Source organism: Atractosteus spatula, chromosome 28 (genome assembly GCF_055471065.1).
Source record: "Atractosteus spatula isolate fAtrSpa1 chromosome 28, fAtrSpa1.hap1, whole genome shotgun sequence".
NCBI lineage: Eukaryota > Metazoa > Chordata > Actinopteri > Semionotiformes > Lepisosteidae > Atractosteus > Atractosteus spatula.
In genome coordinates this window covers 3,576,280-3,592,590 of record NC_142733.1, presented here as the reverse complement: position 1 = coordinate 3,592,590, position 16,311 = coordinate 3,576,280, and the positions used below count along the sequence as shown (strand labels likewise).

General features: G+C 50.8%; 2 protein-coding genes across 2 annotated transcripts in view; both read left to right on the top strand.

Annotated features, from left to right (window-relative positions):
- The first annotated feature begins 2,013 nt into the window (after window positions 1-2,013).
- Window positions 2,014-11,607, top strand: fkbp8 (FKBP prolyl isomerase 8). The gene is made up of 9 exons (XM_088907622.1): window positions 2,014-2,117; window positions 3,106-3,391; window positions 4,383-4,552; window positions 5,507-5,595; window positions 5,994-6,217; window positions 7,036-7,208; window positions 7,676-7,753; window positions 9,946-10,080; window positions 10,575-11,607. The coding sequence occupies exons 2-9, from the start codon at window positions 3,130-3,132 to the stop codon at window positions 10,659-10,661; spliced, it is 1,218 nt and encodes a 405-aa protein (XP_088763748.1). The 5' UTR covers window positions 2,014-2,117; window positions 3,106-3,129; the 3' UTR covers window positions 10,662-11,607.
- Window positions 11,608-14,565: 2,958 nt separating this feature from the next.
- Window positions 14,566-16,311, top strand: part of ell (elongation factor RNA polymerase II) — a 52,475-nt gene continuing 50,729 nt past the window's right edge. The window contains exon 1 of the mRNA XM_088907901.1: window positions 14,566-15,039. Within this exon, the coding sequence (XP_088764027.1) occupies window positions 14,833-15,039 (207 nt within the window). The 5' untranslated portion in view covers window positions 14,566-14,832. The remainder of the gene's footprint in view (window positions 15,040-16,311) is intronic.

Below are 16,311 nucleotides of genomic sequence, written 5' to 3'. Positions count from 1 at the left end.
TAACAAAGAGTCCAGGTGATCCAAGAGAGCAGCAAGAGTGGCTTGGCTGCCAAGACAGCTGTCTCACAGTGCTGGGTCCTGGGTTCCACCCTGAACAGAAGGGGCCTTCTGTGTGGAGTCTGCATCTTCACTCCACATGCCCACGGGTTTCCTCCCAGAGCTCGCGGTTCATCTTACCTCACAAGGCTGAGCTAGTAAAAACAGCTGGTGTGTATACATTGTGCCTGTGTGCGCTGCGATGCACTGGCCTCCTATCCAGGGTGGGGCCCTGCCTGGTGCTCCATATTGCTGTGATCTTTACCAAGATTTAGCAGTTTTCTCCGAAGGATGTATAGAAAACTTACCTGGAACAATATCTTCTCTTCCTCTCGGTATCACCTGTATCACCTTAAATTTTGGAGTGGTCTTTGGCAGAGACAGTGTCTGAGCTGCCCTCCCCAGGAATCTGCTTCTTCTGCACTATAGTGGTGGAGGGGGAGCTCATCTGAGGAATTCTCCTGGTGTGTTACCTGTGGGGGAAAGACCGTCTGTATCACCTCGACAATATTCACGCCTTCTCCTGGTGGACTGCCAGGTCTTCTGAACCTTATTCCACTCTGGACTCTTGACCACTTAATTGGAATCTGTTGTTCCCTCAACTGGTCTACATTCCCAATGTTTTCAGCTCTTGACTCATTGGGGATTATTAAATTACTTAAAAAACCTGGTGGAGTGCAGACTTCCGGAACCTGGAGAGATTGTCACTCTATATCAAACATCACTCTCGATCAAAGCTCGGGTCAATAGGTATCTCGATCAGTTCTCAATCTCAATGGTAACTGCCTTTAATTCAAGCCTTTTAAGTTTGGTGGATAGCATATATTTTGGGCTGGACTGGCTAAGACAACACTTTGAGAGTCGTAGCTATCACACTCAGACCTTTCACAGGTCATGTTAAGGGCTCTGTAAATGGTACAGGAATTCGTATCCACTCCTACTTGCATAAATCAGGGTAAAGTTGAGGGCCGGAACAAGGAGCTCTTTGGTTCAGTGTGCCTGGGATCTCATATGTAGGGGGCGCTCACCCTGAGGTCTGTGTAGGTCCTAATGCCCCAGTATAGTGACAGGGACATTATACTATAAAACAAGGCACCGTCCTTTGGATGAGACGTAAAACCGAGGTCCTGACTGGTCCAGAGGTTTCTCAAAAAGAGTAGGGGTGTAACCCTGGCGTCCTGGCCAATTTCCCATTGGCCTTTACCTATCATGGCCTGGTGTGTGGGGAGCGTTCTGGCGCACTATGGCTGCTGTTGCATCATCCAGGTGGGGGTACACACTGGTGGTGGTGGAGGGGATCCCCATTACCTGTAAAGCGCTTTGAGTGGAGTGTCCGGAAAAGCCCTCTATAAGTGTAAGCAATTATTAATTATTATTATTAACAACAATAACAATTATTTGTTATTTAGAATTATTATTACTAACCCAAATTCTCTCTAAGTTCTTTATGTATACGAGAGAATATGCTTCTCGTTCTGCATAATAAGGTTTTGAAGTCAAAAAGAGTTGCATTTGCTTAAATATTACAAAAAACATTATCCACTGTTGGAGTGCAGTTTCAATAGAATAAAAGCAGACTGTGTCTAAAGAGAACATTTGCATCCGTATCATAACAGCTTCATAGGAAAAGTCATTTCATGAATATATTCCACCAACTTTTAAGAAGATTTCAAATCATGCAATGACAGAGTTGTGTTATGACTGCAAGAATCGAAGCGTAATTGCTTTCATTTTCACCCCACTAAGATGGCGCTGTAATATACACGGGACAGTCACGTGTCACTCTAATCTCTGTTCATCTCTACGAGTGCGAGAGAGGGAACCGCCTCTACTTCCGGAGAGACTAGCGAGCGTACCATCTGTGCCCGGATGACTGAACTCTATGGTCTGAAAATGAGTGACAATGGGACAGACCAATAGTAAAATGGAGTGGGGGAGTAGAAGCCAATAGAATCGGGCGATGGGCGGGGTTAAAGTGCTCTGCGATTGCTTGGCGACCAAGGTCCAAGGTGACCAGGAAGAAATATGAAAGCTTAATTTTGATGGCGTCACGGCGTTGTATGAATTCATAACGTTGCAAGGTAAGGACGGTTCGCTTTGCTAAGGACCCGATTCTGACTTGGAGAAACGCTTGCGACGCGTGTGAGAGAAACTGCAGCTTGGAGCTTTACACTTTGCGCTGACGCGTACTCATCACCTATCACCTCGGGCCGAATGACGCGATAAAGTCGCTTTTATTTAAAAAAAAAATGTGTCTCCGTATCTTGAAGCGCAGCTGATGCAGTCCTGTGTGTTCAGTTTAGGCACTCGTCCCACGTGTGGTTTAGGGCCGGTTAGGAAGTGTACTAGTTGTATTCGTTTCATATTTCAGACTTCCGTGACGTTTCTGCTCCCGTTTGCAGCGTTAAAATATTTGCTCCAGTCATTTAAACTTTGTTTTGGTTCCGCTGAGACAATCTGTGGGCAACTCGGTTTATTTATTTCTCATCTGGTGGTGGGTCCTCTACAGCGGCGATCGCAAGATTATTAATTTGGACTTCAGCTGTTCGATTAGGTGATATCACAACCCGCTTCCCCAGATGAAGATGAGCAGCAACTGCTCTGTTTCCTATAGGCGGGTCGTCTGTGTTCTGGTCGAATAAATCTCCCCCCCCCCCCCCCCCAAAAAAAAAACGACTTTTCTTGTTGATCGATAAATGGGCGAAACGCATCCCGACACCACCTGGATGTGGATTTCACAGCCCGAGACGGGATCCGATCGTGCAACAGGTTGTACAGCCGCCGGGCGGGGGAAGAGACGGGTAGGCGGGTAGATCCGTGTTTTTGTATTATGTTTGCGATTTCGCAGCCGATCAGAAAGGGCCTTCGGAGTCACGTCCGTCGCTCCTGGCTCTGTTGGCAACGTTTCTTGCTTTTATTCAACAGGGCGATTTAACTACAGCATTCACGGAGCAGGTACCTAACTCTTAGGGAGGGCGTGACTGAGACGTCGGGTCATCCGGGGGCTGCAGTCGATGGGTGTCGTGTTTCTGTGTTTTGGGTGGTCAGTGTGATTTCGCCTCTCCCCAGTTCGCCGTGCTCTGAAGCGCAGATATGGCTGGCGTGGGGGACGCGCAGGAGGCCGAGTCTCCGGGCCGGCGGCGGCGCACCTCCCTGCTGGACGGCGGCGAGGACTTCGAGATGCTGAATGGCGAGGAGGAGGACGATGATGATGATGGGGATCTTCCTCCTCTGGAGGACACCGCTGCAGGGAAGAAGGCGGCTGTTAGGAAGGAAGGGGAGCACGGGACAGGGAGTGAGAAGAGCCCGGCGGCTGAGCAGTCCTCGGAGGGAGAGGAGTGGCTGGATGTCTTAGGTAATAATATTAATAATTCCTCACACTTATAGAGCACTTTTCTGGACACTCCACTGTGAGCGCTGTACAGGTCATGGGGATCCCCTCCACCACCAGTGTGCAGCCCCACCTGGATGATGCACCAGTCCGCTCCCCACACACCAGCTCTCAGTGGGGAGGAGAGCAGAGTGATGAAGCCAGTTCAGAGATGGGGGTTATTAGGAGGCCATGATGGGTAAAGGCCAGGGGGAAATTTGGCCAGGACACCGGGGTAACACCCCTACTCTTTTCAAGAAACACCCTGGGATTTTAAATGACCACAGAGAATCAGGACCAAAGTTTTACGTCTCATCCGGAGGACGGTGCCTGTTAACAGTATAGTGTCCCCGTCACTATACTGGGGCATTAGGACCCACATAGACCACAGGGTGAGCGCCCCCTACTTGTCCCACTAACACCTCTCCCAGCAGCAGCCTTAGCTTTCCCAGGAGTCTCCCCTCCAGGTACTGACCAGGGCTGCCAGCTGGGAGCTGCAGGGTGATAGAGCTGCTGGCCGAATGGAATGGTGATGTTCTGTTACCTCATGTTCATGCTTTTCCTTTATAACCAACTTCAATATTTCATCCAGAGGAGGGTGGATTCCTGGTTTTCCTTGGATGTAATAGGTTTTGGCTCCGGTGTCCTCCCACAGTCCAAAGACATACTGGTGGGTTAGTTGGCTTCTGGGAAAATTGGCCCTGGTGTGAGTGTGTGTGTGCGCCCTTTGATGGCCTGGCGTCCTGTCCGGGGTGTACCCTGCCTTGTGCCCGTTGCTTGCTGGGATAGGCTCTGGTTCCCTGCATTGGATGAAGTGGTTAGAAAATGGATGGATGAGTGAGCTTTGGTGGGGGGGCGTGTCTGCTTTTCATTCTGATCATCCCTCGGTTCAGCACCTCTTCCTTCTCCCTTTCCCTTCCTGTGTCCGGAATGGAGGGGGCCGGGGACTGACCCCCTTCCCGCGCTCTCTCCGCAGGGAACGGGCAGCTGAGGAAGAAGGTGCTGGCGGCCGGCAGGGGCACGGACAGCAGGCCCAGGAAGGGCCAGACTGTGAGGGTCTGGCTGAAGGCCTCGCTGCAGGACGGCTCCGTGGTGCAGGAGGAGCCCAGCCTGGATTTCACACTCGGAGACGGTGACGTCATCCAGGTGGGGGGGGCGGCTGGCCTCATGAGCTCCTGTCCGCTTGCTTCCTGAGCTGCACCTCCGAAAGAGCATTTCGGGGGTCCTTTCTTTCCAGTGAGCTTGTTTTCTGTCTGACCCTTTCATTCCGGACAGAGAATTTGCCCCCAGAAAAGAATGGGACCCGAATGTTTTTCCTCATGCTTAAAGGGAACTGCAGCGCTATTTTTATATTTTAGGGTTAGAAAGAATTGGCATTCATGAGTGCACTTCAAACCACAGCGAAGGTAAAATGTACACAGTAACTTGTAAAACCTCCAAAATAGATGAAATTTCCAGGTGTGCGCAGCACCATGTTCTGTGATTCCGAACGAGGCAACAAAACTACTGGTGACATGTTGCAGCTCTGTTACACTGTAAACCAGCAGGCTTGTGAATCCATCTCTTTTAATCCAGCTGAAATATTTCTCTTGACTTCGAGACAGTTTTGCCAACAAATACTGCTTGTTAACTTTGCCTGCAGATCACGTTGCAATACCTTTGTGATTAAATGTCTGTTGCGCCGCCTGTGTTTATTCACTTGTACATCAGTCATCACCTTAATCATCAATTGCGTTTCACGTCACAGTTCGTGGGAACTTTCACGCTCACCCGTAGGGAGACCTGGGGTTTGTGACAACGTGACGTCCTGCAGGACTTTCCCAAATCTCATGATTGTGTGCTTCACTCGGAACGCGTGGCATTTTGCGACACTGTCAATGAGTTTAACGTGTTTCCAAAATTTAAGAACCAGTCTGAGAAATTGGGACTGCAGTTCCCCTTTAGTACCACAAACAAAAAAGAATGATTTACCACGAAAAAGGAAGATTTCACCCTCGCTGTGAGCGCCTCTGTAATCTGACCTGTGGCATGCCCAAGTCAGACACGCAGCTCTGCTCACGAACTCATGACCTTCTCCCCCTTGCTGTTCTCAATCCCCAGGCGCTGGACCTGGCAGTGCAGCTCATGGAACTGGAAGAGAAGGCCCTGATCTATTCAGACGCAAAGTACGCTTATGGGACCTTAGGAAAGTAAGTGAAACTTTGAAGGAAATGCGTAGTTTCTGCAGGTTTTTGTGAGCTGATCAAGTTACTTCAGCTGGTCACTGGGTCATGACAGTGGAGTTGTAGTCTGTAAAGACCCAGGCAAGTGTGACCTGGAGATAGGGTTCCTTCTCCTGGAGCTTTTTCCCAGGAATGCTTCCGTAATGGAAATATTCAAGAACAGGGCCTTCCTGACTTGAGCACTAAATGTTACAGCTTTGGCGGGTGCGGGCGGGGAATTGGAAATGGCAAATTCTGGATTGAAGTGGGAAGGAGACCGGATCCTCTCAGCTTCCCGGAGCTCCAGTGCGCACCAGTGCAGAAGCAGGTGAACGGCTGTGGTCTGGCTGGTGTGTGACCCCCCTCCTCCTCCCCCCTCTCTGCAGCGCGAGTGACCCGGCCGTGCCCCCGGCCGCCGCGCTGAGCCTGGAGGTGCAGCTGCTGGAGGCCAGCGACGCGCCCGACCTGGAGCTGCTCCCGCCCCGCGAGAAGATCGCCCTGGCGGACCGCAAGCGGGCGCGCGGCAACGCCTGCTACCAGCGCGGGGACTACGTCTTCGCCGTCAGCTCCTACGGCATCGCGCTGCAGATCACGGAATCCGGCTCCGGAGGTGCGCCGGCGCTCCGGGCGGCTCGCGGGGTTCGGAGCTTTTCTCTCGGGGGGGACGTACGGAGGGGGCGTTGCTGCCATCGAGGGGGAAAAAATCATGTGCTGTTTTGGAATTCCAAGAAAGTACATTCTTGTGTACTTGATGTGAAAATCATCCTGCAGCACAATCGTCGTACTGTAGCTCTGTCACCCTGCAGCTCACTCCCGGAGCCTGGCCAGTACCTGGAGGGGAGACTCCTGGGAAAGCTGAGGCTGCTGCTGGAAGAGGTGTTAGTGGGGCCAGTAGGGGGCGCTCACCCTGCAGTCAGTGTGGGTCCTAATGCCCCAGTATAGTGACGGGGACACTGTACTGTAAAAAGGCGCCGTCCTTCAGATGAGACATAAAACTGAGGTCCTGATTCTCTGTGGTCATTAAAAATCCCAGCGCGTTTCTCGAAAACAGTAGGGGTGTAACCCTGGTGTCCTGGCTGAATTTCCCCCTGGCCCTTACCAGTCATGGCCTCCTAATAACCCCCATCTCTGAACTGGCTTCATCACTCTGCTCTCCTCCCCACTGAGAGCTGGTGTGTGGGGAGCGGACTGGAATATATACAGTATATGAAATATTTTTTTCTTTAATGGCAGCAACGCACTTCCTTAGGGTACATCATTTCCTCTCACAAAATTGGCAATATGGCTTCTGTGTGTGGCCTGTCAATGAGTGTTTACTATTGTAAGCGATTGTAGAGCAAAGTAGCTGCTGGCAGTGGGTAGCAGTGTAGCCGTGGGGCGACGGGGGCAGGTGTGTGTATAACCGGCGCCGCTGTGGTTGTGCGGCAGTGGGCATCACCGCGCAGGAGGAGGAGGAGCTGCTGGACGTGAAGGTCAAGTGCCTGAACAACATGGCGGCGGCGCAGCTGAAGCTGGAGCACCACGAGGCGGCCCTGCGCTCCTGCGTGTCCGTCCTGGCGCACCAGCCGGACAACATCAAGGCCCTCTTCAGGAAAGGCAAGGTGAGGGGGGCGTGAGGGGCCGGATGGGGCGGCTTGGTATCCCAGAGTCCGCGGCGGGGCCCCCGCTGTGTGCCAGCGGTCAGGCGACTGAGCCGCGAGCCCCCAGCCGCCACCCAGACATCCTCTGCGCAGTGGGTCCAGCGGCTTTTACACGGCTTGAAAAGCTGATCTCGCTGAAGGAGTCAGGTGAAAGCCCTTGTCCCATCTGTGACCCCCCCCAATGGAGGGTCTCTGTCTGTTTACCTGCTCTTTGGGTGGACCTGGGGGGTTGTTCTCCCCAGGGACCTATATGGGGGTTCTCCAGCCATCGCTGGTGTTGTCCAGCAGGGGTCTGGTGTGACCGTAGGGTTGTGGAGAAGTGGGTGTGGGTGTGTGTGGGGCGGTTCTTCTTGTGTCATTTGCGAACCTGTCAACTCTCCTTTTTCCTGGGTCTGGAATCGTCTCCTCCTCTCCGGCCGCGTCTCCAGGTCCTGGCTCTGCAAGGAGAGTACGCTGAAGCCATCAGGATTCTGAAGAGAGCGCTGAAGCTGGAGCCCACCAACAAGGTACTGCCCCCTGCTGGGCGGCACGTGCTCTCTGGGAGGGGGTTGTGAGAGATCAGTGCTGCAGGTGCCGTCTCCAAGGGCCGGCTCTAGAAGCCCACCCAAGCCTCGTGTGCGGTTTTGTGTCACCGTTTTGCATTTGCAGATTCGTAACAATTCAACCCCTTTACTGTACATCTGATACTGGAAAAATAGGGAGCTGACTCACATCTGAGTTTCTTAGGTTAAACCCGCACTGATGGCAGATGGCTCAGCGGACTGCACTTGTAATGCTTAGCAGACTGAGGGTACAATGATGAGCTCGTGGATAGGTCACTGGGCAATCGCGGGGTCATTTGATCATTAGTACTGCAGGGTGGAGTGCAGCTATCAGGTTAAGATACTTTTATAAGATAAGATCACTTTATTGGCCATATACAGTTTCTTGCATTAGGAATTTGTCTTTCCGCAGACCCCAGCTTGCTCTCCATGAGACACACAGACAGGGAGAGAAGCTGGGGGTCAGAGCGCAGGGTCAGCCATTTATATGGCGCCCCTGGAGCAGCTGGGGTTAAGGGCCTTGCTCAGGGGCCCAACGGAGTAGGATTCCTCTGCCGGCCGCGGGATTTGAACCGGCAACCTCCCAGCCACAGGCGCAGATCCTGAGCCACAGAGCCACTGCTCTGCCCCTGTGGTATTTTCTCAGGAATACCGCAGTGGGATCTCTAAGTCAAGTGGATCAAATTAATCATTTTCTGTGAATATATGTAATGAAGTATGGCTTAATATCTTCACTTTCTGCATAATCGGATGTCAGCTATGGGGTGAGATGTGTAGGGAAATAACACTCAATAGGTTGGTGTGCGCTTCTTTAAAATGTCCACCAGGTGGCACCAGTGAAGTTTGACAGAAGGTCATGAAACCCAGCCTGCACGCTCAGCTGGATCCGATTTCTTGTTGTTGCTCAAAATAGGCTGTCCCCTGGCACACGTGTCACATTGCACAAGCTGTTACTCCACTACTGATGCAAGGGGGGCTGTGAGATTCCCTGTGTAAACAAGCTTGGACCACAGTACTGTTTCACAGGGCCTGGTCTGCATCTGACCCGTCTCTGCCTGAGCGCAGGGTGGTGATGTTTTACTTGGCAGTTGTGCATCTGAGACTCTTATTGGTGTTGCTAAGGTGTTTAATACAGCTTCCAAGAAGCCGTGGTCATGCTGCACAGTTGGGATCTTGCAATAACAGATGGTTTAATTACCAGTTTTTCAGCCCAGCTGAACATGCCTCCAGTGCAGTTGTAAAAGTGAAAAGGTATCAAGAGTGCACATTACAGCAGGTTAAGAGCAGGAATGTCATTCTTAGTCATTATTGGTCACATTCTTAATGCAGCAAAGAAAGACTATGCACCCGTTCATTGTGCCACATCTCTGTTTGTGAAGCATGCTGCAAACAAGCTTATGTTAATTGATTTACGCACTGCAAGAAAATAGCCGCAGTTGAGTCCTGATCTCATGCCTGTGAGGAGGATTTTCTCCCACAGTTAACAGCAGCTGGGGGGAAAAAAAACAAGCAGTGCCAGTGCAGTCTGACCTGCCCTTAGTCATTATCTGGTTGCATGTATTGAGAGGGGCGCTGCCAGCTTATGTTGTTCCCATGCCAGTGCTGTAAGTGCCCCTTTTCCACTGGTGCACCTGACCCCAGATCGCCATGACCACTGTGGATGCTGCACATTGGTGGTGGTGAAGGGGAGTCCCTATTACCTGTAAAGCGCTTTGAGTGGAGTGTCCAGAAAAGCGCTATATAAGTGTAAGCGCTTTATTATTATAAGCTATTATTATTATTATTATTATTATTATGACCACGCCCTCTCCTGGTGTTACTCTCGCACATGCTCAGTAGGTGTGTGCGGCTGACTCCATGCCCCCCATACCTCCGTTTCTGAAACAAGCAAAGAACAAGCAATGACTTCTCTAAATGATTTGGCATTACTCCTCATGAATATTCTCATACTGCCGTACAGCTGATCTAGCGGAAGTAGCATGATCTTGTCTTGTAACGAGACAGTGGCCGTTAGTTTGAATTAATTCCCGCTGGCGGCGCGACGACCCCTGGTCTACCCAGTGAGCCAGTGGTCTGGTCCTCTGCGTGTTCCTGTACGAGCGCACAGCAGTGAAACCCACCTCCTGACCCCCTGCGCTTGCGTCTCCTACCCCCAGACTATCCACGCGGAGCTGTCCAAGATCGTGAAGAGGCACTCGGAGCAGAAGGGGGTGGAGCAGGCCCTGTACAAGAAGATGCTGGGAAATCCCACGAACGCCGCCGTGCAGAAACCCGCTGCCAAATCCCCATGGGTGAGAAGGAGAACGACAACAGCAGTGGGGTGACCCCGAATTCTTAACTTGTCTTAAGCTTGTCACTGATTTGCACTGTCCAGTCGGTGGGGGCCCAGATCAGATCAGTACTTCACAGCGGCATGAAAAATGTGGGCAGCAGGGTGGTCTGCTGGACTTTCAAGAGATTCCAGCTTTTGCCCCTTCAGTTTGCAATGCAGGGGTACCATTCTGGGGGACTTGAGAGCTGATGTTACTTGCAGAGCAGCTCTTCAGTACCTGGGGGGAGGCACCAAAGATACGTCTTGCAATTTACAAGAACCCGTTGCAGACTGAGCCCTTAATTCAACACCTGATCCCTGGATTTTGAACTTAAAAATTCGAATGAACTGACTGTATCCATAACAACTGGGACAGCTGAGCAGCAGCCCCAAATATCCAGGTGTGGAACTGTTTGTGTTTTTTTTTATCGGCAAACTCTTGCAAATCTTTTCCGTTTCTTTTTCCTTCCCCAGAGCATTAACTGGAAATGGCTGTTCGGCGCCACGGCTGTTGCCATAGGAGGTGTGGCCTTGTCTGTGGTCATCGCAGCCAGAAATTAAAACGGATTGAGGTGCACTCCCACCCCCCTCCGGCCCCCCAAAATAACAGGGATTCTGCAGCTGAGGACTTGGCGCTGCTGCACCCTCTCCGCCTTCTCTGCAAAAGCCACTAGGATTGATGGTACAATATTCCTCTTTGTTCGAGAGGTGGGATGCAAAAGGCTGATTTCACCTCTTTGCCGTTCTCCTCTCCTCAGCGTGTCACAGGCAAGCCAGATCATAAGCTGTGCGGGGGGAAAAAAGTTTAAAGAAATAGATGTATGAGCAGTGATGACCGTTAAAAAGTGTATATATGCAGAACATATTCCAGGTCACCAAAATGTATAGCTGCTTCTTATGTGTGGTGCTTATTTAATTTTCTTAAGTAAAGTGATAATAATTGAGCAAAACTGACCAAAGTACAAATCAGTTCTCTTTCGAATACTTAGCATTCCAGCTACATCGGCGGCTTCTGATACGTAATGTCTCCTTTGTTTTCTACGTGCAGTACCTGGAGGGAGGATTTTAAATTTCATCCTGTATTTTCTGTAGTTCTTTCTCTTTTTGTTTTTGATGGTCTGTTCAGTCTTGTTCTTCCTTGCACAGGTTAAATTGATGGAGGGTCATGGGAAGAGCTGCTCCATGTTGTACTTTTGTTCAGCTTTCTTGGATGCAAACTTAATCTTAGATCTTAGCCAAAATGAGAGACACTAAAGGTTTGGTAGATGTGCCATTCTTTGAGTGACCAGCTGGGGATAACATGGAGGAAGTTTGGTATAAACATACTGGTTTTTGATTCCTGTAAATGGAGCTTGTTGATGTGTGTTGTTTTTTTTGGGGGGGGGGGGGCAGTTCATGCCACACCTCCACTTTCCATAACATGTCTTTGTGGTACATTCGTCAGGACTTTCCAACATGCAAATATCTGCCGCCTGGAATTTTTTGAAACATGCATGAATGATGTGAACTCTGTCTGTGAGTGGTTTTCACTAAATAGACATCGTTTCCAAAGTTTGCTTGTCGGAGGCGTGGGGAGCTTCTCTGTTTTGTGACATCTGCTCCGCTGCCCGAAGATCACCGTCGGTCTAGGTGACATCTGTCGGAACTCTCGCTCACCTGGGGCTCGAGTGGATGAGCCGTTCTGGTCCGATCTCTCTCATGCCGTCGGCACCAGGCTGGAAGGAGGAAACCTCAAGCACAGTCAGTGCTGGCACCAGACAGCTTCCCTTTCTTCATTAATCACCTCCAGGCAAAGAGACCTGCCAGTCATTCATGAACTGAACCATTAAGAAACGGGGTCCCATGCTGATCTAATGATTGTCTTTTACTGATGGTTTTAGGGAACATTTTCTCAGACTGGGTTGACCGCGATCCCGTTTAGAAAGAGACAGGAAAGACAGCAGCAGGCAGACATACGCTTTGTCCAGTGTTTAGAAACCTGGTTTCTAAAAACGCACAGAATTTGTGAAATTTTAAGCACTTTAAAAAAACTGCAGAAGAGCAAGTAATAACTGTAACCGCAAGCGTTTTTCAGGACTTCCAGGTGCGTTCTGTTGTTTTTGAAATATGACAGTGTAGCAGTGTGAAAGGGAAAATTTATGAAATGGATGTCGGTTTTAAAGACTTAATTGAGTCTTCAGTAATGTGAACTAATCCGTCGTTATAATTCTTTTGGCTTTTGTTTTTATGGCCATGGAGGCTACTGGGAGCCCTTTCAAAAAGGAAACTGCAAATACTGCTTCACGTATTTCTATATTGGAAGTGCTACAAAAAAGTCTTGTTGCACTGGTAGGGAATATAATATCCCTGAGAGATTAGCAAACAACCATGGAAATAATTGCAATTTTCACATTAGGTCCTCTCACTTTGAGCTTTATAGTCAGAGAAGAAGAAACTCTAGACAGTATTGAAATTGTGTTGTCCTGGTTAATCATACCTGCAGCATTTGGATTTCATTGGCTAAACAGTTTTTCAGCTACAGGTTGATCAATTTCACCGCTGTCATTAGTTACACAGAAGAGCAAGTTTTGGGATGAGGAATCCTATTGTGCAGAAATTACATCTTAATATTTGGGAGTGTACAGTCTAGACTGTTTCTTCAACAAAGGCGGACTGAAATTTTTAAAGAATTAAGATGATCAAGCAGTCATCTTGTTTTATGCAGGAATTACAGCAATTTGCAATATAATTTTCTAGACTGCACTTCCTATCACATGGAAGCTGCACATTGGTGGTGGTGGAGAGGATCCCCATCACCTGTAAAGCGCTTTGAGTGGAGTGTCCAGAAAAGTGCTATATAAGTGTAAGCAATTATTATATTATTATTATGTCTCTGGCACACTTGCAAAGTCTGAAGCCAGAATATGGTAAAAGAACAATTGCTTATAGCATTGCTATGCTTGGAAACTCAAAAATATAATTCTGGGGTCTTTAGGTGGGTTGGCTGGATCTGTAGATGAGATGATAAATGCTCTTTAAGCAACATGTTTCCTGCAGCTGCCTTATAATTGAATTAGGGGCTTTGTGTACTCCTGAAACTCACATCCTCCTGCAACAACATCTATAGCTGTGTATTGTAAGGCAAGAAGGGGTTTGCGAGAAAACGTTAAGAGATAATAATAATAATTGCTTACACTTATATTGTGCTTTTCTGGACACTCCACTCAAAGCGCTTTACAGGTAATGGGGATCCCCTCCACCACCACCAGTGTGCAGCCCCACCTGGTGAAGATGAACACCCAGAACCCAGAACAGCTTGTAAACAGCTTGTAAAGCAGTCAGAAGCATTTTTATTTGTCCCCCCTCCTCCCCTCCTTCTCTGAGGGGGTCCAGGGCACCTCTGTCCTCGGTACAGGAGGGAGCTCATAATTCAGGGAATGGGGGCGTTTTTAAAATCATCCTCTCGCCATCCGCTCCCAGGTCGTAAAATAATTAAGACCGGGAGTGTGGGAGCAGGGCAGGTTGTTTCTTCTGTACGTTCCAAACTCGGATCCCTTCCTGCCGCTCGGCTGCAACGCCGAACACAGGAGCTCGGGCCCCTGCTGCTGCGGGATCCCGGCCGGAGAGCATCGGAGGGGAAAAGAGCAAAGGGAGACGGCGGGAATTGGCCCTTGACCACCTGAGCAGTGGGGCCGGACCAGTGATCTTGCCAGCCAGACTGGGCCCTGGAAGGGTTCGCATTCGACTTCGAAACCGATGCTTTCGCCCCGCGGGGAAACGAAAAACATCTTCAGTGTTTTCAGAGGAAGAGCCGATGCCGCGGCAGCCCGGTAACCAAGAGCCGGGCCAGGCTGGGGTCAGCTGTCTTAACACCCAGGCCTGTGCAGAGCCACAGCGAGACAAAATCCAGTGCTTTCCTATTCCCGTTTTAGACAAGATGCTTTTGTGTAACAGCTGCCCTTAGAAGGGAGGGGTTACAAGGTTTGTCAAGGATTTCATGAAGTGCAAGTGCAAAGCACACCCTAGGTGTGATTAAATAGTCTCTGCAAGAGCACAGGTCCCAGTAGTTGTGCCCTGTGGGAAATGAGCCCAGGGCTTCCCAGTTACCCTACAGCACCCTCAACACCATTATTCAAACATAAAGACTTGAGAGGAGAGTTCACACGGTATTTCAGTAGGTTTGGCGGGTCACGTACTGACTTTAAAGAGCCGGTCATTGATGTCTGTGAGCTTTCATATAATGTAGACGTAAAACTGGAGACGGTTACAAACGCACGAATCAGAGTCTCAGCGTCGGCCAGCTGCGGTCGCAGGCAATTCCTGCCTCGTGGACTCTTGACAAGTAATGACGTGATCTTGACGCAATTCGGCTGCGTCGTGTTTACTGAAGGTCCCCACCCCCCTCTCCCACTCATTCGTGTTCCCTGGGAGCTCTCGCGTACTGAGGCGAGAGGAGTATCCTCATATTTCGCCCCAGGTTATTAATAATTAATGACGGCAGCCTGTGGCGCTGGTGGTGGTGGTGGTTGTGCACTGGCGCACAGATAAATACGTGACGCGGACGAGCTCGCCTGTCCTCCAGCCCACCCCTGCACCGCACATAAGGAAAAGGCTGGAGTAGGCGCACGCCTGTTTAATTGTTCGTAAGGGAGGGGGCGGGGTAGATGGCGGCGAGCCGTTTTATTGGCTTGGGGGGAGCCGGGGAGGCCGGATGCCCCGCCCCCCGCGCTCTCTGACGCCTCATGAATGTTGAATGAGCTCGAGGGAGGAGGGCGGTCTGTTGCGCTTTACGGCGGCGCGTGAGCGTGTTGGAAATGGTAGCAAGATGGCGGCGCTGAAGGAGGACCAGTGCTACGGGCTGTCCTGTGGAAGAGTGAGCAACGGCAGCAACGTCTCCGTCTTTCACGTTAAGCTCACTGACAGCGCCTTAAAAGCCTTCGAGGGCTATCAGAGCAGCAAGGTAAGGGGGGATGTGGGTCCGCCCGTCCTCCGGACTTCGCCTTCAGACTTGGTGTGCTGCGCTAGGCAGGGGGGAGAAACCTGTCTCTCCTAACGCGGCTCCTGTCGTGGGGTCCGTGGGGCTCTGCGGGGTGAGGAGCGGGTCGGCGGTGCCGCACCGGAGCCGATCCGCCCTCTCCGGGCGGCCCGAGCCGCGGGGTTGCGGGCGAAGCCCGGGCGGGGGGGAGATGCGTCTCTCCGGGGTGTCGAGTCGCCAGAGCCGCCGCCGCCGCCGCACACGGCTGTAGGAAGAAATGACTCCTACAGCCAGAAAAAAACAACATTCTTTCCCCCCCCCTCCGCTTTTGTCCGGTGTTTTAGAACCGTGAATAACGTTCCTCGAGTCGGAAAGGTGGTGCAGTTTTAGTTGAGACGGTGGGGTGGGGGGTGGTTGTTACTGCCCGACGGTGGGTGCGGGGAGGGGGGGGAGAGACTTGAACGCTCAGGGCGAACTGTTCCGACTTGTGCTGTACTTGTAGGCGCTGCTTGCGGTCCTAAGTTGAGGTGAAAACTAACTTTACAGCTCAGGGTGTCTAGACAACGGACGTTCGGCTGCCGGCCCGGCTGTCGCAGTCTTTCAGTCCAACTTCTGTCGGAGACGCTCGTCCTCGGTGTCGTAATTGCTGGGCTCCTGTATCCCAACGACAGACCAGTTTATCGCTTGAGACTTCCGGGCGAAATGACCGAGGGCTTTACAGATCAAATAGATCCGCAAAAACAACGATAACCCCACCACCACCACCAACAACAACAAAAACGTTTTACACCGTGTTCCTTTTATGACTTCTGTGTAAGGTGTAGCAACAAGTTGACGATCCCCCCCGCAGCCAAATAAACAGCGCCAGGAAGTGGCTTGTAGTTTGTGTGTGTTTTTTCTGTACGCCCGACCGCAGGCTGACGATTCGTGTGTGTGTGTGCCGTCAGACCATCAGACAGGTTATACAGAGGAGTACATGTCGAGGACGGCTCGGTCGGTGGGTTGGATTAGAGGAGAATAAGACGACACGAATCGCATTGCCCTCGGGGTGGAGAGCCGCCCTGTAGCAGCAGTGCCGTGTTGCTTGCAGTTAGGCTGCCAGAAAAGCCTGTTTCTTCAGGGTTTTTAAGTTCACTCACCCCCCCAACACGCACACAATGAAGTCTTCCTTTCGAAGCCAAACTTTTCACTTTCGTGATGTCATTTCTCAGACCTCTTACGCGTCTGTCAGAAACAATTTCCAGCTTGTGCCGTCAT